This window comes from Muscardinus avellanarius (genome assembly GCF_963383645.1).
Source record: "Muscardinus avellanarius genome assembly, chromosome: 3".
NCBI lineage: Eukaryota > Metazoa > Chordata > Mammalia > Rodentia > Gliridae > Muscardinus > Muscardinus avellanarius.
The window spans coordinates 43,364,270-43,391,710 of NC_137788.1; the positions used below are offsets into that span (position 1 = coordinate 43,364,270).

The window sequence follows — 27,441 nt, forward strand, 5'->3', positions numbered from 1 at the left end:
GAAAACAGGCCATTTCTTTATTATGTTTCTCTTTTGTGCTTTTATTGGTGCATTATAGTCTCACATCATTATCTAAATCATGCTGACGACATACATGCACATGCTCTTAGTGCCCCCTCCCCATTTCCCTCCCTCCCAATATAAAGTACCCAGACTGACATTGGTATATATTCACATGTATACATGGTATTATGGTATTATTTCTATTAATAAAAAACTTAAGTCTTCCTCCACCCCTACCCTTCTATATCCTTCCTGGCTCCCCTGAGGTTTCTCTTCATCATCTGGAGTCTCTCTTGTATCCCAATTACTCCCTATCATGCACATATTTTTTTTAAAAAAATTGACCCTTCACTCACTGTGATTTCCTGATCTTATTTAGCATAATATTCTACAGGTCCTTCCATTTTCTTGCAAATGATGTAATTTTACTTTTCTTCATTGCTGAGTAGAACTCCATTGTGTATATTTCCCATAAAATTTTAAAATCCATTCATCTGTTGATGGGCACCTAGGTTGGTTCCATAGTTTGACTATTGTGAATTGCGGCTATGAACATGGGTATGCATATCCAACCCCTTTGGAAAGATTCTCAGTAGCAGTGTGGCCAGATCATATGGTAGATCCATTCCCAGTTTTCTAAGATTCTCCAAGAATAGGACATTTCAAAACTCAAATCTCAAGAAATACATTACACTGGGAAATTCAGTCTCTGCCAGCAGAAGTAGAAGAATACAGCAGCTGATATAACCCATCACGTATTTATTCATTAGTTCAGCAAAGGGTGTTCCTATCATAATCCAGGCATTCAGACAAAGATAAATCTTGAAGGAGTTCACAATCTAGGAGGGTTTGGAGACACAACCAGTGGTGTTCTGGTACATTAGTTCTTCTGACACAAAAAGTCATTATATGAAGCATTTACCAATTTCTGTGGGGTAAATATTTTCACTGCAGCCAATCTCAAGCTAGAAACAGTTTACAAGATTCACAAAATTTCTCAATATCTACTAATCAACTTCTTGCATTGGTAAGAGCTAGTGTCAGCACTGTACAACAAACAACTTCAATTAAATATTTGCAATCTGACACTAAAAAGTCCTTTAAAATATATATCTGAACGTGTTGTAGTTAGGTTGGTTAAACAGAAGTCGATTAATTTCAACAAATACCGGATTTGTGTGTGTGTGTGTGTGTGTGTATGTGTGTGTGTGTGATACTGGGGTTCCCTGGAAACCCTTCTACCTCCAAGCTACACTCCCAGACACCTATTATATATATATAATATATATTGACTATTGTGAATTGCGGCTATGAACATGGGTATGCATATCCAACCCCTTTGGAAAGATTCTCAGTAGCAGTGTGGCCAGATCATATGGTAGATCCATTCCCAGTTTTCTAAGATTCTCCAAGAATATATATATATATATTTATATATATATATTTATATATATTTATATATTTTTATATAATATATATTTTTATATAATATATATATATATATATTTTTTTAAATTTGGAAACAGGGCCTCTTAAGCCAGCGAGGCTGGCTTCAAACCTGCAAGATCCTCCTGTCTCCGCCTCCCAAGCGCGGGGATTACAAGCGTGCACCTCCACCCCCAGCCCCTTTGTTCTACTATTCCTAAGCATTCCATTTAGTTCCAGAGATAATATAAACATTAGTAAGATATAGCGCCCTTCTCAAAGAGTGTATAGGTTGTAAGATAGACTGAGATCATTACACAAATAAGAATACCACGCAGCACAATATCACCATGTAATATAAGAGAAAACTGAAAAGGTTCCCTGAAGTATGTTTTAGCTGAGTGAAGTCTTCCCAAACTACCATGAGTCTTGAAATAGCATAGGAAGAGGGCGTAAGCTAAGGGGTAAGGCCTGAAGGGACTCTATAAGCAAGGAAGGATTCACATCCTTTTTAAAAATAGGTATGTTCATAGACACCTAATATCATTTGGTAGAAACTTAGGCACTCAGAAGAATAAGTTCAATAGTTGTATTCATGCCCATTTTTGTTCTTAAATATTATGTAATGAATAGAAGTCCATGTAGTGAATAGAAGGAGGTTGAGGTAGCAGCCTACTGCTACAGTATAAACCATGTAAATTCATAAAAGACAGAGAAAATGGAAACACCTAGAGTACTGTGAATCCTACCCAGGAAAATGCAATGACTTCACTGCAGACTCTTCAGTGTCACCAGCCCATGTTCTGCATCAGTACTTCCATTTCTATGGCAGGAGAACTGAGTGTCAGGCCCTGTACACACACCCTCACCAAGCACAGTGTGCTGCATCTAGAGGAGCTGCCCTTTTCTTTGCCTTCCTTCCTTCCTTCCTTCCTTCCTTCCTTCCTTCCTTCCTTCCATGGTTCCTTCCTCTCTCTCCTCTCTCCTCCCCCCCCTCTCTATATATATCCTATATATTCCTATATATCCTATATATAGATAGATCTATATATATAGATTCCTATAGTATCTGATAGCATGATATAATGCTATCAGATACTGCAGGAATCAAAAGAACTAGTGTGGGGGAAAGAAGTAAAATATATAAAATATATAAAATACTAACTCAAGGTGAAGTTTGCTGCTCCTTTTTTCCCTCAAGGAAGTTGATATAAACTTTCAAGGTCAGCCGAGAGAATATAACCAGCAAGTCTTCACAGAATTATATGCAAGTTACTATGAAGTAAGAGCCTTTCTCTTTTTAAATAAATATCTACAACAAATATATAGATGATATATATTAATTTCTCCATAGAAAAGATGTTTTTGTTTTGTTTCCTGAGATAGGGTCTCACGAAGCTGGCTTCAAATTCCTGGGCTAAAGTAGCCAACTGCTTCAGTCTCCCAGTAGCAGGGAATACTGGCACGTGCCACTACACCAGCTGAGAATATGTCTAAAAGAAAAATTGGTACCTTTATTCTTCAAAATATTCTATCCTAAAATGCATGTTATAACAACATAACGATAGAATATGATGGAAGTAATATACCAAGTTAGTCACAGAAACTCTGAATAATAATATAAAAAATGGCTAATAATAGTAACTGTCATGCAGAAAAGCTGATGTTAATTCTCTGGAAATCTTATTCTATACTGCAACTGACTTGCCTTCAAATAGTCAAAAACAGTAGGACTATATTCCCTTGGATGGACTTAGCAAAAATGCTTATAAAATGTGGTTCCATAAAATTTTTCAATGATGAATAACATCAAACTCAAGAAAAAATGTTCTTAACACTACAAAGCCCATTTTCTCTTGTTTTAACATTTCAACAGAAAGGGAGAACAGTTAGTCACTATCTCAAAAAGTGTCCTTTAACTCTTGGCAAACACTGGCACACTGAAACCTAGTGTTCTCATCCAGGTAACAGCATCCCCAGTCTTCTGATCTTCCTTTGTGGCACAATTCTTCATTTTGTAGGTATAGCTCTCTTATGAAAGCTCAGTTCTCCATATTCTTTTTTTTCCATTTAATTTACTTTTATTTGAAGTGTATAATTCAGTGGTTTCTTGTATACTCACAAAGTTTTGAAGCTATCATCACTAATTCCAAAACACTTGTCATCACTCTATAAAGAAATTCCACCCAAAATGGCAAAACACTTGAACAAACATTTCTCAAAAAAAATATGCAAAAATGGCCAAGAGGCACATAATGTAATGCTCTACTTCATTAGTCATTAGAATAATGTAAAACTAAAACACAGTGAGATACTACTTCACATCCATTAAGATGGCTGCTATTTTAAAAACTGCAGAAATAACAACTGTTGGTGGGAATGTGGTGAAATTGAAATACATTATGCATTGCTGGTGAGAATATAAAATGGTGCAGCAAAAATTTAAAACATAAAAATACCATATGATCCAGCAACTCCATTTCTTAGTACAGCTCCCCGAATATTGAAAGAATGTTCTCAAACATGTACTTGTTCACCTATGTTCACGACAGCCTTATTCTCAATAGCCAAACAGAGGAAGCCAAGCAATGGCCCACCAGTGGGTGAGCGGATAAGTAAAATCTGATATATATGGACAGCAGAAGATATTCTACCTCAAAAAGGAAGAAATTCTGACACATTCTACACTATGAACAAACCCTAAAGACATTAACCCAAGTGAATTAAGCCAGACACAAAAGGCCGCATACTGTGTATGATTATACAAGGTGCCTATAATAATCAAACTCTTAGGGATAGAAAGTAGAATGATGGTAAGCTAGGGATGGAGGGGGAGTTATTAATGGTTATTTTTCACTTTGGGAAGATAAAAAGTTCTGAAAATGTATGTTGACAATGGTTATGTTCAATATAAATGTTACTTGATGTCACAGAACTGCGTACCTAAAAATGATTAAAATGGTAAATTTTATTATTCCATTCTGAGAGTGATCTTTTCATTGCACTGATAGTTCCCTTTGAGGTATTAACATTTTCATGTCAATGAACTCCAATTTATTCAGTGCTAGGCCTTGAAAGAAAGAAATGAATTTGATACTTTTCCTGTTTTGAAGAACACATAGTCTAATAAGGGGGAAAACACAAACATTATTAGAAATTAGTTTGGTGCTATAGCAGATACATGTTCACAAGGAAAGAAGAAACTCAGAAAAGAAACACCTAACTGAAATAACCACAAATGTGACTACCCGGACTGAATAACCACCTGGCTCACAACACTTGGCTTCAAAGGACTTTTAGTACTTTCAACAAATCAAACCCCACCACCAATACACAAATAGAGAACAAGAATAGCCATAAATGAAATCATTAAAAAAAAAATAGCTCCAAGCCAGGTCCCAGAAATCTAGAGTAACATTTGAACAATGAAGGATATCTGGTAAGATTTGAAGAAGTCAACATTTACTTGGGTTTACGATGTATGCATGTTAATACATCAATCACACATGCACTCTGCAGACGTGCTTGCTCCAATCATCCCATACAAAAATTAGTAACAATAGTTGAAATTAAAATTACCAACAGACATCAGAACTTTTAAGACAACTTACCATATTCCTGATATTTCAAATTTCAAGAGAAGTTATTCATGTGTTTATGTCATCATCAACAAAAATTTTCACCAGCAAGAAAATTCATTTAAAGTATCTTATTAAAATTCCTTTATTTATGACTTGACAGAAAAGGGAAACATCTCTCAAATCAGCAGAAATGAACGGATGTTCAACTTATATTCTTAGGGTGATGATTATTATTACATTATAAACACATCTCTTTGAAGGAAATATTTTATATTTTCATTAGGCAAAGGAAGGCATATAAAGTACTTTTTATAATAAACAAAAAGGACTAGAAATAAATGCCAACGGCATAGTTTTAATTTAATATACACAATCTATAAGTCTAATATTTGCTTATAAAATTGAGTTTTCATTAAAAAATCAGAAATCTTACTAATTATCTCACTTATAATTAATTTCATTTAAATGTAATTTTTCATTATATTTCTCCTTCATAATGATTATGGAACTTTTCTATAATAATACGTCCAAGAAAAAAATAAAGAGTTCCCAAATCAGAACTTCAATAAAATTTCACTTTAAGTAACTATGACAATGTGGTAACAATATACCTATAAAAATTATGGTATTATATTGATAAAAGATATTATCTGTCAGCAAAATAGAAGGAAAGAATGTAGGAAAGTCAGTGTGTAATACAAGATTTTTAATTCACCTAAACTAAAACTGCTGGGTTTGTCATATAGAGTTTTAACTTTTCTAAACACTTTTAAGATTACCCCGTGGTACCACCTTGGATTCACTGTGCTAACATTTAAGGTAGGCTTGCTTCTAGCAGAAAACAAAGAGAACTATATAAATGAATATATATTGATGCTCTGGTAATGTGACATTTAATTTCATATTTAAGAAGTCTAGCAGAAATATAAAATTTGAGACTTGCATGTATGCATGTATATATGGAGATGGTATGGTATTGAACCCAGAGGCATTCTACCTCTGAGCTATGTCCTGACTCTACTTACTTACTTACTCACTTACTTACTTACTTAATGTATTGATTGATTGATTGACTGATTGATTGATTGATTGATTGATTGACTGAAACAGGGTCTCACTAAGTTGCTGAGGGCTTTGCAAATTGCTGGTGCTGGCTGGCCTCCAGCCTCCAATCCTCCTGTCTCAGCCTCCCAAGTACTGGTATTATAGGTGTCTGATCTGAACTGCACATCTGGCTGAGAGTTGCTTATCTTTAAAATCTGTAAAATGAAAGGTTCACCTTTTTTGCTCTTTTATAATGTATATGGTTTCTCCCTCGCTCGCTCGGTCACTCTCGCCCTTTTTCTTTTTAGCATTCAATTAAATGGGTAGACAAGAGAAATTTTATCAATATTATTTAATATTTTCCTCATGGACAAAATGAAAACAATTTAGATTATATCAGGCAAACAGGTAGTCATGGCACCTTAATTTCTCACACTGAATAAAAATTGCATGGACAAGATAGACACTTACTTTAAACATTTTTGTCCTCTTATTCCATGGACTAGACTTCTTCTGTAGTACATTTTATGCTCACCTCCCAAAACACATAAATATAGGTTGCACTTTCTCAAATGGAGGTTACATATTCCCCCAGAAATAAGCTTGACATTCCTTTACATAATGTTTGATTTAGAGGGAGAAACTAACCTCTTGGATGCTTATAGTCATTAACCAAGGGGTTCTTCTTTCACCTTCTCTGGAACTCATTACAACACATTATTTCTTCACTGGATTTTTAAAATATCAACTGTAACAAACATTTGGCTTTGATATTTATGTCTTCAGTTATTCAAAATGTGTGGATATTTGATTTTTGGAGCATCAAGTTTCTCAGAAATAATTCTATAATAAATGTGTAGAGCGAGGCATGGTGGCACACGCTTGTAATCCCAGTACTTGGGAGGCCGAGACAGGAGGACTGCAAGTTTGCAGTCAGCCTCAGCTACTTAGTAAAGTCCTTTAAAACTTAATAAGATCCTGTTTCAAAATAAAGACTAAACAAGAGGCATGGGGGTAAAACTCAGAGGTAAAATCTCTCTTGGTTCAAACCCCAGTATCTTAAAAAAAAAAAAAAAAAAGTGTGAAACAGCATTAGTCAACATAGAAAAAGATTCCTCCCTTGCTTTCAACTACTTTGGATACCACATCTCTGGATATACTGCAGGCTAAACTGTGCTGCCATTTAAAAAAATTCTATTTTACACTGTATGTGCAAATAGAATTCCTTCCCCTGTTATTCGTAGGACTTTCCCAACACTATTCTTTTCAAATGTACCTTCTTCCTTCTTGTTTCCTTCATCCCTTTCCACCACTGTCCATGTTCAGTATTATTTCTCCAACTGCCCTCCCTCCACCCCCATGCATTAGCTGTAAAGTAGATGTAAAGCTTGGTATAAGTCCAAAAATTTTATGATCAAAATACATACTTAGCAAATTGTTTGGCTAAATCTTTCATGTATGATGAAAGATTATTACCACAATTCATTAGCAAATTATAGACTTTGAAATGTAGGCAGACAAATATTTGGCCCTGTATCAATCAATTTGGACCAGCTGGGTAGAAATTCACACAATCCCAGGAAACCTGGGAAGTGAGGTGCTCTTTCATTTTTCATTCACTTGAAACATTAAAGAAAAATTATCATTCTATAAAAATGTCCACTTTTCAAGATTTTAGCAGAGCCATTTTAGAGTGGGTTTCATTTTCGGTCAATTACTACATTACTGATCAATAAAATGATCCCCCCCCCCGCCGCAAATGATTGTGGAAGAATAGTGCCTAATGCACAAAGGGCACCCAAATACTTAACCATTATAATCCAATTTAAAAAGCTAAGTATTTAATAATAGTTTTATTGCCCTTAAAAAAGGAAGGGACTTCTACAAGCACTAAAATAAGCCTGGAAACTAATTTTGCTGTTAATATAAATAGTATCATTAACATTCTTCCTCGGAGCCTCCCTAGCCTAGTGAGGTGACGCTGTACAAAGATTCTGATTGATCCTATGTCTGTCTGCTTTGGTTAAGCTACAAGGCAGTATATGGGGACAGCTGCACTTTGGGAGCAACTTAAAACAAATTTCATCTTAGTGGCATCTAATCCAGTGCTTGGTACAAGACGCATGGAAAAGTCAGTGTCAAAATTAAACAATGACGGCTTTGCAATGAGCAGATGCTTTTGCCTTGCAGCTGTAAAACCTTCGAACAATCCAGTACTCTACTGTCTGGTCACGCAATGACCACAAAGCATGGAATACATTTTGTCATTTATACGATGTTTGCTATGAGCTTTTAAAGCCTTCTTTTTTCTTTAAAAATGTAATTTAAAAACAAGAGGAAAATATTAAGGGTAATAATATGGCTCTGAAATGTTGAGCAAGAGGATTTTTTAAAAAGTATATTCACTACATTAAGTATATTTGAAAAAGAATAACTCCTGAACTACACAGCATTAAGTCACACACAAGTCACATCAGACAAAGAAAAAAATACTATCACCAGATGTTTTAAGAGGTTATGGTCAAATAACTTTTGATATAAAAGAAAATACATGCAAATCATTTTCTACCTGTAGGCCTAACTCACACTTATTATATCCAAACTTTAATTCCTTATTTTGTTTTTTGTTTCTTTATTGGCTTTTTTGCTGGGAGATTGAAAAAGCATGAGGATATTTCTCTTTTTGATGGCTGGAGGATATGAAAATGTTAAAATACTTCTCAGCTTAAGCAGTGTGGTACTTATAAGAGGTCTATGAAGAAACTATAGCCTTTCCCAAACCTTACCCTACAGAAGGGAACCTTGTCTCTGGTGTTCAGGATTCTAGGGGTTAATATTTTAATACTGAAATAAATTCTTCTTTATGAGGAGAAAGCATTTCAACCACTGTCCCTGTGAAACCAGAGAATCAGCCCCCACTAAGTAAGTGCCTGCATGGTCATGATCAATCTGCTTCTGCTAATTGAGGTTCTGGCTTTAAAGATAGCTTTTCATTGTAACTACAAAAAAACAACAAACAAACAAACAACAAAAAAAAACCCTAGTTTCTTTACCTTTATTTTAAATAGTCTCTTACAAAAAGAATTCTGTGAGTTTTCCTTAGTCTTTGAAATTTTCTCTCCAAGAATATCAATTCAGTAATGCATCACTGCTTATAATTTTCATGGGATATTGTGTTGGTTGAAGATAAGTCCCCTTCTATCCCACCAAATCCCACAACTTACAATTCAATGCAAAACCCCATAGTAATGACCAAATCAATTGAAAATTAATCAAATTATATTTCAAATATCAAATTAATCAAATTATATTCCAAATATCAAAGAGGACAATACTACTAAGTCTTTCAGAAATAAAATAATTTTGTGGTTGCTTCTGCATTACTGTATTTTATTTTCTAAGAATGCAATTAAAACATTGACATAAGTAGTACATTGCTGCATTATGCTTTTTTAAAGTAAAAAGTCTAGACATTCATCTAAGAAGATTGGCTCAACTTAGAAAAGAGTATAAAACGTTTACAATTACTACTATGTACAATTGATATGTTTGTTGTCTTCTTTGCTGATAACTATTATGAAAACAAATTTGAGTAATAGTGTTGCTAATACATATCATCAAACAAAAGTAAACTGTCATTTAAAATATATCATGAAAAATTATTAAAACATACAAAACAACAGACATGTATTTCTAATTTTGATCCCTTATAGCTTACCCTACATAGCTTCTACTGAGAACTAATTATTTAGTGTCAGCCTTCCAATTACAGTATTGTGCATGAACAGCTTTAGGGATAAGGAATAACTATAAATTTGTGCAAACTAGATTTGCTAATATTTTGTTATTTTATAATGACTGGTTAATAACCAGAATTATGTTAACAGAAATGTGTAAAATTATTTTGTTTGGAAGTGTATTCCAACTTAAAGTTATTAATTACACAGTTCTGATTTGCATTTAATGCACTTTATTACACTAATTTTTATGGGGTTTTAGAGATTTGTAAAAATGGTTGGCTTGAATAAATATTTTTCTTTTAAGTATATTTTATCCTTTCAGTTGACTCAATAACAGCAATATGGTTTTAAAGTATATATTTTACTCAAAAAATACATAAATAAGTCACAAACCAAAAGCTAACAGATGTGTGACTTCTAATTAGTTATAATAATCTCTGCTTCAATGCCATTAGAATGAGCTTTCTTTTCTTTTGAGAACTAAAAAAGCTTTCCTTTGAATTTTAAACTGTCAGGGTGCTTCAAAGTCAATGTACAAAATCTGCTTTGATTAAATTTTTAGACATCTACAGTGATAACTTTATGAAAGGAAAATATTAAATTATAATTATCCTAAACAGACACAGTCTTGTGAAACTAACCCTACATTCATGTGAAGACACAAAGAGTTGAATATAATGAATTTGATTCATCCTCGGACACAAAGCTTCACCACAGTAAACTCAGTCAACTGTTGCTCTTGCGCCTATATTCATGGTGCTTAAATAGCGCACTTTAAAACAAAAAAAACTCCAATTGGCTTTTCATACATCCACCCTCCCCAAAAATAACGCACTTGAAAAACTCAAATGATATGAAAGGCTTCAAGGCCTCTTTTCTCTCTTTCATACCCCTTTTTTTATTTCTGTTTGCAGTAATCTGCCTTTCTCTTTCTCGTTGCTACAGAGCAAGCGAGGAGGCTCAGCGCTTTGAAAAAGGGGCTCAGTGTGTAATGGGTCCACTAGAATTAATTTACTTGCAGCAGATCCATTGAGCGCCAGGTCTCCCTCTCAAATCACTGGGAGTGGAGGCAGCCCCAGCCTTTGTAATTCTAGTAAAGCACTTAAAGTGCACAGTAGGTGTTCATGAGGACCATCTGGTCAAAAGCAAAACAAGCTGCTGGTTCTGCCTTTGAATGGGATGAAGGGGTGTGAATTAGCCCCTTCAATTAGCACTATTACAGCCTGTCAAGTGCATATTGTGAAACACGTATTACAGTATTGGCCGCCGCCACTGCTGCCGCGCAGTTATTTACTCTCTGCCTTTTCTGGCATATAAAAATGTCTCATGTTTATTAGATTCTGATAACTGACCATGATTTCCCTTAACTGAGGCATTTTGGAACTACCAGCACAGGAATCACTAGGTACGGACCTTCATCGGCTAAGATGTTCGGGTATGAGTAGTGTATCTTTAAGTAACAACGGGCCGGAGCATTGTCCTTAAGGCTTAGCCAAATTTCACTGTTTGTATCTCCTTAAAAAGCTGGCAAAAAAAAAAGGACTTATATGGCACTGAAAAAAATTCCAAATTAAACTAAATATGTCCAGATAAGGAAAGATTTGTCATTCCCAAACAGCTATACTTTAAATATTACTTAAATTTATTTTCTAAGGGAATAATTTATTAAGAATCACAAAAAACCTCCATGTTTATAAAATGATCATTACTGATTTGTTCATTTGAGTGCTATGATTCCACAGATCTGTTTTTATAATGCGACTTGAAACCGATAATATATATGAATATTTAAAAGAAACTCATAGTCTCTTTTTCCATAAGCTGAATAGGTTGGATTCATTGCACAGTTGCCTAAGAAATTATATCTCTTTCATTCTTGCCAAGATGTCATTTGTAATTTTAAATTTTTAAAAATCAAACTATGATATATGCTAATTAAAATTATTTGTTCTAATTGAGTTAATATATGCCATTTATCTTACAGCAAAAACAAACCACTTAAACTTTTAATTAAATAAGCACACAACTTAATTTACCCTCTTGCACATGCACATTCTCGGCTTCCCCACTCTCTCTTCAGTTCCCTGCCAGCACACCCCCTTCCCTAGACTGGAAAACAAACTAACCAAAAGAAAAAGAAAACCCACCCAATACTTAAGACATTTACAGAAGGGGCATATTAGTTAAGAAGTTATAGTCAATTTACTACTAGAAAATTTTTCATTAGTACAATCTAACTTCATAACTATTACTGGCCACTAGCATTAAAGGAAAATACTCCAGAGTAGATGTTTAGTCAAGCAAGTTGAGGAAGTAGCAAGCAGAAAAACAGGCTCAAAACACAAAATCTGCCGAAAGGTTCAAATTTTCAGAATCAGAACTAGCCTCATGATTTCATAATTATTTTTAAGAGCTGGTAAATTTATATATTTAAGTTTACTTCTTGATACCAATTGAAACTATACTGGCTTCTCACTTAATCACTAGTTTGTACAACTAGTAATGAAATGTGCTACTATTCTCTGGTAGATATATCTATAACTATATCTATATCTATAACTAACTATAGTTTCATATGTTGTCAATTTCCCCCATCACTCCCATTGAGAACTAAATCAATAATAAGAAGAACAGTGGGAATTCTGGGGTAAAGTGAAACTTGGGAGAGGATTTAAATCAGTCCAATAGCGATCCATTGTGCTTCTCACTGTAATAGATAAGTAATACTCCATGATTCTGCCCTGAAAATACTTAGGTCTCTTATCTTTGTTATTCTGAGTCAGATGTATATTCCTTAAGTTTGTATGACATCTACAAAGCAAAGTAGATATTTTGCCTAACAGAAGATTTTGCAATAATAAGACAGAGAACAAAGAATCAGTTTCCAAGAAAAGTTGGCTTGATTTCAGGGACTTTATATCCTTTTCCACACCTGGGTTTAGGATTTGCAAAAGGCAAATCAATCCCCCCTCCCTTATGTTAACCTATCCCCGTACATTTGAAACCACAGCTCTTTAATAGTAGTAGCAGAATTACTAAAATCTGTACAATTATTTAAAAATCTGAATTCTCAGTGTAGAAATTGATTAAAATAAGGTAAGCTAGTTTTAAAATTCAGTATTTTTAAATGTGAAGAGTAGCTAATATAGGGCCCAAAAAAGTTTAAAAAATAGACTAACACAAAGTTATTGCTGTATGATATAATTGTACAAACCATTCTGTAATAATAGAAAAGAGAAAATATTTTTGTTCTTATGGCTATTTGCATGCAACTCTCCACTCTGGCTTTTTTATACAGATACTACCTTCTCCTCCCGTAGGAGGAAAAGTAGAAGAAAGGATTTGTAAAAAGCTTAAAACAAAAACAAAATGAAAACCAAAAACCTCCAATAACTAGCTAGCTTAAATTAAAATCTAGAGCATCCAAAGAACAAAAGTCATGTGTTGTGAGGCAGCAGACCATAGAGTCAGAATGAACAAACACTTGTACAACCAGAGGTTTATCATCACTAACTTGCATAAGCATATGGCCACAGAAGAATTCATTTGAAATTCAAGCTGCATCTTAGTTCTATTTTCTAACTCAGTATATTAAAAATGTATCTTGTCCAATTAACACACAAAATCAGTACCTTTTCCAATCTTTTTTCATTTAATAAAATTTCTTTCTCAGTAAAAAAAAAATATTAGAAAACCACTCTTTTAAAATACAAGGCTTTCAAAAACTTTTTTTAACCTAGAACATAAAAATAATAAGCTACCCTAATAAAATGACTAGGGATTTTTTGTTTTGATTTTCTTAATTCTCCTTCTTTCAACATATACTGGTCAGACTTAATAATGAAAAGAGATTCCTAAAATTAATGACAAAGATCAATTTACAATTTAGGAGATAGGGCATCATTAAGATTCCACATTAACAACAAAAATTCTAGTATTTAAAAACATGCTGTAAATTTGTTTCAAGACTATATCTTGTCATCAAACTGACTTCTTGTAATGCAATAAGAAATAGTAAACATACTGAAGTGTCACTGTGGGTTGCAAGACTGTAGATTAGAGCACCTCTCCTCTTGAAACCACCCCTACCACAGGTATTCCAACAAGTTGAAGGAGAAAAGTTATAGAACTAGGCTTAAAGAGACAATCCATATGTTTTTTTCTAAGTTGTACAAAATAAAAGAGCCCCTGTGGACTGTTTCCACTCATTGGAAAGCAATTAATATTAGAAATAATTGCATTCATTTTTTCCTGGTACACAGCATTTCAAAATAAATAATTTTAAAATAACTTTAAATGAGGGGGAGAGAAAGAAGGAAGAAACCAAATTCTTGCCAAGAAATACATAATATCTGTCTTGGCAAAAATATTATTTGAACATTATTTTTAAAGATATTTAGAAAAATGATAAAGAAAAGATTTACTGTTTTCAAGTCCTTGAAGCTTAAAATATATTTGATAATCTAAATAGTATGCCATGGAGAACAGTTTCAGCCAACTGTGGCGCACAATGGTACATTTACAGAATTTTAAACATTTCTTTAAATAATTGATGTAGTCATTTTGAATCATTCTGCATAGGATATCAGGTGTGAGCAGATTGCATTAACGCTGCTTAAACATTTCAACTTGTCAGTATGGCCAACTCGATTTCGGAAATATTTGCAGTATTTTCCCATCGAAACAGTAATAAAGGCAAAATAAATATATGCCACTACTTTATAATCACCGAACATTAATGAATATTTTATGTCTTTTTAAATCTCCCTGTTTAATTTAAAAGGGTGAAATTAAGTCTCCTCCCTGCAATATGCCAATTATCTGTAAATCAAACAATAACTTGGCCATTATGCTCCTTTTTGTTAATATAAGAGAAGCTAATTTGAAAACACTGAATGGCATTTTTAGGCTATCAGCTTAATAGTCCTTTCTGCCCTCTTGTGGGAGAAAGTTGAAACACACCCAAATTATAGAAAAAGGTAATAAAAAAGCAAAACTTTAGCTATAAAAATTTCAACCAGAAGAAAAACAAAGGAAGCAGTTTATATTTATCCATCATGCATTATACTGTTCTTCAAGTTAAAACATAAATCAACAGGACGAAATGTACCTCTTATTTATTAGTACCTCTTATTCTTTATTAGTTACACTGGAATTATTTTGAAACCAAACTTCTTTATTAGATTAAATATCCACATATCTAAGTTAGATTTTACTATTATGAACATCCTGTGGTAACGCTGAGATACGGCCATGGTAAATTATTATTTCTAAAGTAAAAAAATGATTTTTCAAGAAATTAAACATCTTAATTTAGAGCACAGAATATCCAATATAGAGATTAAAAATGAAGTGGCAATTTATAAACATTGAAAAAATGAAATTAAAAAACTTTATAATTCAGTTTAGACATCATAAAAAATGTTTAAAAAGTTTAGTTACTAATCAATAAACTACCAATGATCACTGGAGAAAATAAGCTTAAAGAATTAGTCATTGATACCAAAATCAAAAGATGGAACTCAAAGACAAAACATGAAAAAGGGAAACCATAATAGTCCAACCATTGCTGAAACAATTTATATACTTCTGAAAAGATTAGGGTGAAAATGACTTGTTCTTTCAAGATGACATTAGCAATTATTTTAAGCAATTTTGTCTTAAGTAAACAAAAATGAAATAGTCTAAGATTAGATATGATTAATTCTCTTTAAAAAATTAGTAAACAAATGATTGTTGTATTCATATACTATGAAGAGAAATATAACAAGTTACAAGTTCAGTTTTTCTAAACACTCAAGTCCTGTTACAACCTTGAATGTTTTCTCTCCCATAGAGAAAAATTATTGGTGTTTAGGTGGGTGGGGTGAAAGACAAACTACAGAAGTATGTCTTCTCACTTGGGGAAGGTCCTTTTTTGAAACAGTGGTCCTCCTTGGACACTTCAAAGAAAATACTGACACTATACATAGATTTTTCTCAGATACTCTAAGCCAAATGACAATCTCTAGCAGCATCTTATAAATATTGCCCAAGTTAGGATTGAGCTGCTCAAGAAAACCCTCCTGGAACTCCTTTTAGAAACAGCAAAGTACATAATATACATACGTTATATATTTGAGAATGACCTTTCAAATAAAATAAAAACATCTTCAAAATAAATGCTGACAATAACTTCCAAATAAAAATGTTGAATAATTACTATAAAACCGTGACATATCTTCTATGATGAGTTACTCTTAAGCAGGGTTTTAAGAAGACTAGTTTAAGAATTATCAAGAGTTCCCATTTACTATACATCTAAGTCAAGTCATTTAGTATATCTACAGTAATCACTGATGTTCCAGTTCATTAAAATTAAGAACCCAATAATGAAACATAAAGAGAGTTTCCAACTAGAACAGATAAGCCCTCTTTAACAGGGTCAACATTAGCTATAATGAGCTACCCTTATTCCTTAGCTGTGAGACATAACTCACCTCTTGAATGGTACTGCTTCCTGAGAAGTTCAGGTTGTACTCCCGCTGGACTTCTCGGTGGGTGATGATCAGCATGAAGTTTTGATTTAATGACTCCTGCAGGGCACTGAAAGGGTTGAAAGAAAAACAAGGAACTAAGAGATGAACAAGTTCTAGCTTGCTTTACAGCTAGCTGCAAAAACCCCAGGAGTACCCTAACCTCCACACAGGCATGTCCGGGCCCAATGTTATCATCTTTTCAGGTCCTAAAGGCAAGAGAGCATGCTGAGAACAACCAAGGGGAGCTAACCTGTTAACTCCTTCTCTACCAAGGTATTTTTAAATTTCAATTCAAAATATTTTGCATATGTACAAATTTTCTATAAGTTGTATGCTACTGTCAACAGATGTACTTCCTCCAAGAGAAACAGCTGTCAATTATATCAAATTTCAAATATTAACATCTATATCCAAAGCGTCGGGTTTAATTCTAAGTGAAACAGCTCTTCTTAAAGAAGAGATATATAAAATTATTGTTTTACTCATGTTCTAGAAGAACAGAAATATGGATTCTGTCAAAATTCATAAGATACTAAAATCTATAGATCTTGAACTGCCATACCAAAAGTCCTTTTAAATAACTATGTCTTCACTTAGTACTCAGAAATATACAAATACAGAAATTGGAGGATTCAGAGTCACATCTTTAAATCCTAAGCTAAAGTTTGGAAATGTTAGAAATATGTCAGAACCATGAAGAATAAATAAAAGTAGCCATATAAATTGAGAAATAAGTCATAACTCTTTAATGTCAATATTAAAAATCAGTGTTTGATCCATAACAAAAATAAAGTCCACTATTATGACTGAATACCCTGTCTTTCCTGCCTCAGTGTAGTCATGTTATGCCTGTGACATCCGGAAAACGGGTGGGGCTCTGGCCTTCATCACTCTTCCTCAGCCAAACTGTAACTATGCCATAAACATATATCCAACATGAGGACTAGAATCAGGCAGCTAATCTGTATCCTGTTGTGTCCCTTGGGGATCACAGGCTAATTATAGACTAAAAATACTTAGAAAGCACTGATACATATCATAAAATATTATTGATTTAAATAAAAGGAAATTATACTGCACTAAAAATGTTTCTTGAGTAAGGACCTCTGTCATTATATACTGAGCCTTTAACTGTAATACCTGGTACACTGAGGAAATTTACTGAATAAGAAATAAATTGTGGATTTCCAGAAGATAAGAATTTTATTCATCTTTATGTCTCACACAACAGTGCTGTCTCCTGAAAAACTACATCTCAAATTGAGATTTTAAGTCATTTATTTATCAACATTAACTTAAGGCTTTGTATTATTCTAGGTACTAAAGAAACTAACACAAATAAAATTGTGCGGTTATTCTATGAAATATTCAGTTCAACAGGAAAGACAAATACATAAAATAATGCAATATATTGCAATAGGTACTAAGAAATTGAAAGAAAAGCACACTGAAAATTCAGAATAGGTACTTAACTCTGTGGAAGTAAAAGGGTAGAAGGTAGGGGAAAGCTTCAGAGGAAAAAGCATATGTCAGCTGCAATATGAAAGATAAATTGGACCTTAAAAGAGTTCATCACTCAGAAGAGATAAAATTTTTGTTTTGTTTGAATAAGGGAGAATGTAGAACTTTAACATAAGGAAATAGTAACAGAAAGGACATAATATGCACAAGTATTTACTGGGCACCTACCTATGTTCATGAAACTATTCCAATAGCTACAGAAAAAAAAAAAATTGAATAAGAAGAACACGGTCACTGTTTTCCAAAAACTTAAATTCTAGTAAAGACAAAAAGCAAGGAAATGAATAAATAATTTGAGACTATTAAGTGTTGTGAAGAAAATAAAACAGGATATAAGATACAAGATAATAGAGAATCACGGTCAAGGGAACTACTTTCAACAAAACAGGTTGAGGAAAAGCATCTCTGAGGAGGTGACTTGGCAGTTAAGGCTAGTGTGATTACAAAGGGACCACAAAGGTGTAAATGGGTAGATTCTTGTAGTAACTGCAAAGAAAAGACATTGTATGGTTTTACAAAGAAAAATGGTAAGAGATAAGCCAGGAGTGGTGGCCCATGCTTGTAATCCCAGTACCTGGGAGGCTGAGACAGGAGGATCACACAGGTTCGAAGCCAGCCTCAGCTCTTACTGAGGCTCTCAGCAACTTAGTGAGACTCTGTTTCCAAATAAAATATAAAATAGGCCTGGGAGTATAGCCCAGAGGTAGAAGGCCTCTGGGTTCCACCCCCAGTACCACACACACAAAAAAAAGGTAAGAGATGATTTATATTACATCTATACAAGTTTGTTCTGGCTGCACTGCCTACAGCGAGAAAACTCTAGACATAGAGAAGATAGGAGAATAGATGAAAGACTAGTTCACAAAAGAAGTGAGGGTAGCTTGAACTAGGCTGGTTGAGTAGAGATGGCTGAGAAGTTGTCAAGTTCAAAATATATTTTGGGGGTAGAAGTCAGAAAAATAACTGGTGAAATGTGAGAGGAAAAAAAATAACTCCAAAGTTTCTGACATGAGCAAACAGGAAGACCAAATTTCATTTAATACAGAAAATGAATGGAGAATTTGAAAGTTTAATAATAAGTTTGAAATGTCTAATAGATATCCAAAAAGATATATATAATTTAATGTAAGAGTCAAAGGCAAGTAAAAGAGCTCACAGCAGGAAGGTCAACTATATGTATGTATGTATGTATGTATGTATGTATGTATGTAATGTAATATATGTATGTAATGTATGTATGTATGTATGTATGTATGTATGTATAGTATTGTATTTAGATTTTGTGGCCAAAGGAAATCACCTAGGGAAATTCATTACCTAAAGAAAAACAGAAAGGCCAAGATGGAGCCTTAGGGCATTCCAATTATCTAACTAAAATCAAGCAAAGAGGAAGGGGTTGATTTAATGAAGATGGTAGTGAGGTAAAAGAAACATTTAAAAAGTTTGGTATAAAAGAGCCAAAATAGCTGTTTCAATTAAGAAGATCATTTATACCAAATTGAGATATTAAGTATAGGAAGGCCAGAACAATGACCATGTTTAGGCAATAATAAAAAGCTCTGTATAACTACAATAAAAGATATGTGAGAGAAATGAAGTGGGAAAAAACTCAAAACAATAGACTGAGCCAATGGGGTGTGTGTGTGTGTGTGTGTGTGTGTGTGTGTGTGTGTGCCACTTCACAGATAGACCTATGCCACAACTATTCTCTAAAATTTGGCTTTTATTTTAGAACTTGGCTGACCTCTCAAATATCAAAAACATCATATATGTTCACTCCAATCCTTGTTCATATTGTTCTCAACTTCCTTTTCTTTGTCCCCTTCCATATATTTTGCAGATTTCAGAACATCTTTCAGATCAATTGCTTGTATTTATGATTGACCTCTTCTTCCTATATGACTATGTTCCTATATGACTGCTATGGTTTGGAACTAGAATATTCCCACAAAATCTTATGTGTTAGGTAAGCAGCAAGTTTCAGAAGTGAAATTATTGGATTATGAGGGCTCTGACCTCATCAGTAGATAATAATTTTGATGAATTATTAATTTGAATGGATTACTGGATGGTAACTGTAGAAAGGGAGGGCCTGGCTGAGGAGATAGGTCTCTGAGGGTATAGGCTTGGTGACTACATCTGTTCCTAGTCCCTTCCTCTGTCTCTCTCAGCTTCCAGCTGCCATGAGTTGAGCAGCTTTCCTCAGCCACACTTTGCAATGATGTTTCTGCCTTGAAGTCGGCTGGCCATGAACTGAATCCTCTGAAACAGAGAGAAAAAGTAAACTTTTCTCCCCTCTATGCCATTCTTATACAATATTTTAGTTACAGTGATGAAAAGATGACTAATGCAACAGCATACTTTATCACTTAATTATAATATATCCTGTATAATTTGCTTTGTTTTATGTGTGGAAATCCTGAATCCAAGGCTATAAGCTTTTGGAGGGCAAATATCTTAGTATTCACTAGTAAACACTTAGCAAGTAGCAAACTAGAAGATAATTCAATTTATCCTACAAAGATTTAGGGAAGAGTTTTACATATTTTCAATATTAAATAAAGAAAAACTAATTCTAATTTTTTGAGCCTATCCCAAGGTGCTATTTTATTCAAAAATTGTGGTTCACAAAGACCAATTAATTATCCAAGATCATGAAACTACAAATAGATATAACCCACTTCCCCACCTATATTTGATTTTATGTTCTTTATATCTAAGTGTCCTATCTCTCAAAAGACTAAATTGCTTGGAGAAGACAAAGATCAGTAAGAATTTTTCCCCGCTAGTTAGTAATCATACACTCATTTGTTCTATAATTATTAGATTCGTATTATTTATAACACAAGAATAAAAGATATAATCACAGACCTTAAGATAAACTATATAGAAAGATTCAAATAGTTAGATGTGAGTATTGTGGGGAAAGGAGAGTACTCTCGAGTACTATGAAGAAAGGTGGATTGTAATTCATCAAGTAGGGAGAATAGTTAAAATAGAAACGGAGACTGGAGAATATTAAAAAAAACACATAGAAAGCAATGAAGTATAAGGGGATATATAGATGGGTTTGTGATACAGAAAATCTTAAAAATATTAAGGACCTTGATGCACCAGGCGTGGTGGCGCACGCTTGTAATCCCCGCGCTTGGGAGGCAGAGACAGGAGGATCGCGCAGGTTTGAAGCCAGCCGCGCGCGCTGCTTAGGAGACCCTGTTTCCAAATAAAAGTGTAAAAATAGGTCTGGGAGTGTAGCCAGGAGGTAGAAGGGCTTCCAGGAACCCCAGTACCACCCAAAAATAAAAAAATAAAAAAATAAAATATTAAAAAAAATATTAAGGACATACATTATGGAAGAATTCAAATGCTAGGCTAAGGAGCTCAGCATTCTAAAAGACTAATTATTATACAGATCCTTCTCTATTTTTACACATGAATATATGCACATATTTAATATTTTTAGGACTGGCCTTTATGCAATTCCTTAGATATATTTCTTGTACCACATATCATGACATGTACCTATAATACCAGCCACTCAGCAGGCTGAGACAGTAGGATCACAAGTCTAAGGCCAGTCTGGACACTTAATTTAACCCTGTTTCAAAATAAAAAGTAAGAAAAAAATAGAACCGGGCGTGGTGGTACACACCTGTAATCCTAGCACTCAAGAGCCTGAGACAGGAGGATCACAAGTTCAAGGACACCCTCAGCAATATAGCAAGACCTTACTTCAAAACAAAAGATAAAAAAATGCTGGGGGTATAATGCAGAAGCAAAACACCCCTGGGCTTAACTCCTGGAACCTTAATAAAATAAATAAATGAACAAACAAGCAAATAAAGGGATATAGTTCAGTGGTAGACTGCCCTCGGGTTCAATATCCAGTACTAAGGGGAAAAAATTATGCATGTGTATGTATACACACACATACACACACAAACACACACAATTTGCCAAGACTACCATGAAGCCAGACTACTTAAGAAGATAACAAAGGCTGACTATTTGTCTAGCCCTGAATAGTTCGGGCAGATCTCTCCCTCTCTCCTCACTCCTCTCACTCTTTCTCAGGACTCAGTCAGGACTCGAAGAGTCATATTTGATTTCCTGTTCCACTAGGGCTAGGTGTTTGACCTTGACAAGCCAATCAGTTTGTTTCAATAGTTCACCACACATAAGGACCTGTTTTAGGAACTTCACTACTCTATGAATTGTTTCTTCTTCAAGAAAGATATAATAATTCTTTCTTCATAGAACTATGAATGTTAAATTTAAAAGGCAAATGAGAATTTTTATTGCAGATAAGTTATAAGGTAACCTATTATGACTTCCTAGAAGTAAGACACTTCAGAGAAACCCATATTTTAAAATCTTATAATGACAGTGAAATATCAACAAAAAGACCTGCGGTACTTTTATGGCAGTTATTTTTCATGTTTTAGGAGTTTATACAGGGTAAGCCTCTCCTCCCCCCCCCCACCCCACTTAGGCAGTACAAGAAATTAGACCCAAGGACACTCTACCATTGAACCACATTCCCAGACCTATTTATTTTTTTATTTTGAGACAGGGTCTTGCAAAGTTGCCAGGGTTGGCCTCAAACTTGAAATACTCCTGTCCCAACCTCCCAAGCTGCTGATATTACAGGTGTGCATCACCATGCCCAGCACAAGGTAAACCTTTTCTTTTAATCACTGAACATAACTGTATATTGCGCCTAATGTTACCCAGACTGAACGTTTTTTTTTTTTTTTTTTTAAACACAGGTGTTATTTAAAGTTGATCTACCTAGCTGGGCATGGTGGCGCACACTTGTAATCCCAGTACTTGGGAGGCTGAGACAGGAGGACTGTGCAGGTTCAAAGCCAACCTAAGTTACTTAGTGAGGCTCTTAGCAACTTAGTGAGACCCTGTTTCCAAGTAAAATAGAAAATAGGTCTGGGAGTGTAACCCGAAGGTAGAAAGCCTGAGTTCCATCCCCAGCAGAGGGCGGGAGGGAGGGAGGGAGGGAGGGAGGGAGGGAGGGAGGGAGGTCGATCTACCACATTCATGATATTAGTGGGAACTGTATGTTTGGAGGAGCAGCCTGATTCATTCACTGAGTCATTAACAACTGATCTTCAACAGGTACTACTATGTGTCAGGCATTAAGAGATTCTTATCAACTGGATAAAGTTATTATGATCAATTCCATTTTACAGATGAGGGAATCAATGCTAAATTAATTATTAACATTACACACTAAAAATAAATATAGTTATCTAGGCCTAATTCCAAATATTACACTCTTCTATCTGCCCTCCAAGTACCAGGCAAGTCAGGGAAGTAAACCCAATAAGACCCTATTTCTGCCTTCACTGAATTAATGAGATGGGCAGAAAAGCATACTCAGAATTCAGACATGGTATGTGCCAAGAACTGCTAGACTGATTTTGAGAAAGTTCTATAGAAACATAGAATACCAGAGTATGGGTAATTTCCAAAAAATCTAGCATATGAACTGAGTAAGTTTTGTTTTGTGATGTTTTATTTATTTGTTTTTTGTTTTGGCAGAGAGGGCTAAAGACTGTAAAGAATTTATATGGTGATATGCAATATTTGCAAGGAGTCAAGCAACTCTCCTGCCTCAGCCTCCAGAGAAATTGGGATTATGGGTGCACACCACCACACCTAAGTAATCTTTATTTTAAAATTGGGGGGAAGGAGGCTTAAAAAATATAAACAGATAACCAATTCCCTAAATTTTTCAATATAACTAATTTTCAAAGTAACAAAGAAAGCCCTAGAAATAATATCAGTAAAACATCTTTATCTGCTTCTTTGTCCATAAGTCTTGAGTTTCCAATACTTTTTCATTAGCAGAATATCTATCTATGTGTAGAGAGACCATATTCTAATTTAAATATAAACATTTATGAGGAACAGAGAAATTAGCTGTAAAATTTTAATGAATGCTAGTGTAATTTTAATTCAATAGCTTTGTTTATATATTTTACATTCCCCCTACTTTTTTTAAAGAGAAAAATCACATTTAAAAAATTTTAATACATATGTCCCAATAAATATATCTGGAAAACTAATACAGGTATTTCTATACATGTAAATGTACAAAGCCATATATTATTAACCTCCATATGTCAAGTTTTAACATGGCTGACAAATCAGCCATGTTAAAAAAAAAAAAAATGTAACAGTCCTTACTGTCTTGACTGAATTTTCACATGCAGAGTACTTCAACAAGTCAGGAAAAAGCTCAGAGTATTATACTATATATGAGGTTGTGATTTTTCAAGGTTAACTTAAGGCTACACTATGGTAGTAAAACAATCATTTGATCACCATATAGCTATAGACCTGTCGTTGAATACTGAGTAATAAATACAAGGAACACCTTCCCTTCTGCTGACAGCACAAGTCCATCTGAAAAGGTACAACTTTGGTAGACAAGATGTCTTGAACCAAGACTAATAAGAGTAATTGAGAGAACTCCTCTCTAGCAATTCCTCAAATCCAGAATTCTCTCTGAAGGTCTTCAGGCTAAAGCACAGTCTACTTATTAAAACATTAACACTTCTAGGATAGGCACTCACTATTATAAATCCATCAAAATTAAACAACTACCCTAGAAAAGAAATTCATACTCAGACTTCAGGCCTGTTATAAGCTGAATATGTCCTTCCCCAAATCCATATACTGAAGTCTTAACTCCCAACATGGAAGTATTTAGACAGAGGCACTTTTAAAAGGGAAGTAATTAGGTTAAGAGGCCCTGAGAGTGGCCCATGATGAGATTAGTGTTCTTTTTTTGTTTGTTTTTTTTATGGTGGTACTGGAGTTCCTGGGAAGCCTTTCTACCTCCGGGCTACACTCTCAAGACCTATTTTATACTTTTTATTTGGAAACAGGGTCTCTTAAGCCAGCACCACTGGCTTTGAACCTGCACAATCCTCCTGTCTCCACCTTCCAAGCTCGGAGATTAGTGTTCTTCTAAGAGATTAAGAGCTTTTTCTCTTTCTGCCATATGAAGACACTGCAAGAAGGTGGCCCAATCAGGATGAGGGTCCCCACCAGGAAATGAATCTCCTGGCACCTTTATCTTGGACTTCTTCCAGCCTCCAGAACTGTAAAAAAAATAAATGTCTGTCACTGGGTCACTCTGCTGTGCTTTGTTACAGCAGCTCACACTGACTAATACAAAGACTCGGAAGGCTCTGTATTTATAGCACTCAAGTAAAAAACGGCCATGGGATCTGTGCAGACTTCTACAATGGCTGCTTATTGGACACCTTTATATACACATCCAAATTAAAATCTCACTCATTAAAATCCATAGTATTCAACAACATGCTTCTGTCAAAACTCAAATATAACTCAGAGACAAAGAACTATATATTTATTGTATGTATTGTATTATTTCCATACAACTTGTGTGTGATGAAGGAGGGGTACTGGGGATTGAACCCAGGGCTAGTCTACCTCCGAGCTATACCCCCAGCCCGATTTTATTCTTTATTCTGAAACAGGGCCTCACTAAGTTGTATGGGGGCCTCATGAGTTGCTGAGGCTGGCCGAAAACCTGTACTCCTCCTGTCTCAGCCTCCCAAGTACTAGGATTACAAGCATACACTACCACACTCGGCTTTTATACAAATATTTGAACCATAAAAAATATGCTTGAATACTTATAGCCACCATTTTTCCAATTCAAAAGGCCCAATGTTTTTAACTTCAAAAATATAATACAATTTTAATCACTATAAACAAGAATTAAGGGTTTGTTGCTATTGCTATTTAATAACATGCTATCTCCAATGACCCCTAAGGGTTGTCAGCAGGAAAAATTGTACTTCTTAAGCCAATGCTGTCTGTGTGGTCAACAAAAACAAAGTATTAACACCAACTCAGAGATTGAAAGTCTTCTTTTGGTTCCTGCTGGGTATATATGATATTTCTTTTCTTGCACTGAACATTTTAAACAAAAATATCAATAATAAAATAGGATTATTAGATCCATTAACACTAAATTTTGTTTGTAATGGGGTCTGAATCAAGAATAGTAATTAATCTCAAGCCACCCTGATTTTTATAACAAAAATGTAAATAACCTTAAAATATGCTACTGAATTTTCCATTTATATTTTATAATTTGTATCTTCCCAAAAAGCACTAAAATTTTTCTTTTGTCTATTTTGAATATTTTGTAATCTACAATGATCCTTTTATCGTGTTAGATACAATAGATTTTAGATTAAAAAGCATGTCACATGGCAATTTAAATTTCCATGCTAAACTTAGAGTCATATGAGCTCTTGTCAACAAAAGACTAAATTTACTATAATTATGGATTATTTACACTAAAACAAAATAAGAAATCAATATGTAAATGTAATGTTTGTTGTAGCTAATGCAGCCAGCAATGACAGATTAGGTTCAAATAGCAATCAGTTTGAAAATCTGGCACATATGTAAATGAGCTAGAGCCTCGGTGTTTACATATGATTGTATTTTATTCAGGATTTTTAAATTGTCTCAGGAATAGCATAAAAATAAAATGTTAATCTTTCCACTATAAATAGGACTTGAGCTCTTATCATAACTGAAACTAGGTTTTGCTCCTGTCCAGCTAAACTAACATCTGATACTTAAATTCTGAGCTGTGGATTACATCATTCTTAATTAACACTCTGCTACAGTTGTTAACATCCTCCAAGACACCATGTTATCATCACCACAAGTTCTGTAACAATCTTAAAACCATGTTTAACAAAGGTTGGCCTCTTACTCTGCAGCTACTTTTAATTGCATTCTTTGCTGGCAATTAAATATGTCTAGATAAACAAACATTTCATTTCACATAATTCCTAATATTTTACAATGATTTCAGAGTTCAGGAGGCCTTATGTCTATAATTACTATTTATCAATATAGTGATATATAGATTCAGCAAAATTAACCAAAGAATATAAGATTAATCAAAATGTGATAATTAGTAGCAATAGTAATAGATTGTGATCCATCAAGTAAAACACAGCAAAAGTGTCACAAAATAATTCCATTCACCTAGACAAAATATGAAGAAAGGAAAGAATTATATTTATCAATAGACTAAATTTTGTTTCCTGAATTAGTAACCAAGTTTCTGGCTTTCTATTACGTCAATCACTTGCCCTAGTCCTAGAGAATACCTGCAGTTCTTTTTCCAAGTGTGATGCTAACAAGCTAATCTCAGTAGTCACTGACCTAGCAATAGGAGTAAACTGTATAAATAGTTTTGGTCCATCACTCCAATTAGATTGTGTTGTGGTCTCCACTGATGCTTTAATTGGGGAAAAGTTTCTTTTTTCAATCCGAATACATAGCTTTAGGCAAATGCCCTCTTCTTAACATGAACCACTTTTAAGGGGCTCCTTATTAAGAAACATTTACCAATTCAATACTTTGAAATTTCACTTTCACAGAGTCTAATAATGATGCTTACTAGAAATGAACTTAAGTTGAATAGCAATTGCAATAACATAACTGAAACACTGATTACATCAATTTGCTCTGGAGCAATGGCATTTTAAGAACCATATATCAAACCAGGCATTATTCCAATTATAACTC

General features: G+C 34.2%; 1 protein-coding gene across 2 annotated transcripts in view; it reads right to left on the bottom strand.

Annotated features, from left to right (window-relative positions):
- FAF1 (Fas associated factor 1) overlaps positions 1-27,441 on the bottom strand; it is a gene marked incomplete at both ends in the record, with an annotated part of 358,834 nt that overhangs the window by 198,998 nt on the left and 132,395 nt on the right. For both annotated transcript variants that reach the window (XM_080690990.1, XM_080690989.1), the window contains one exon: positions 16,273-16,378. In XM_080690990.1, the coding sequence (XP_080547116.1) occupies positions 16,273-16,378 (106 nt within the window). The remainder of the gene's footprint in view (positions 1-16,272; positions 16,379-27,441) is intronic.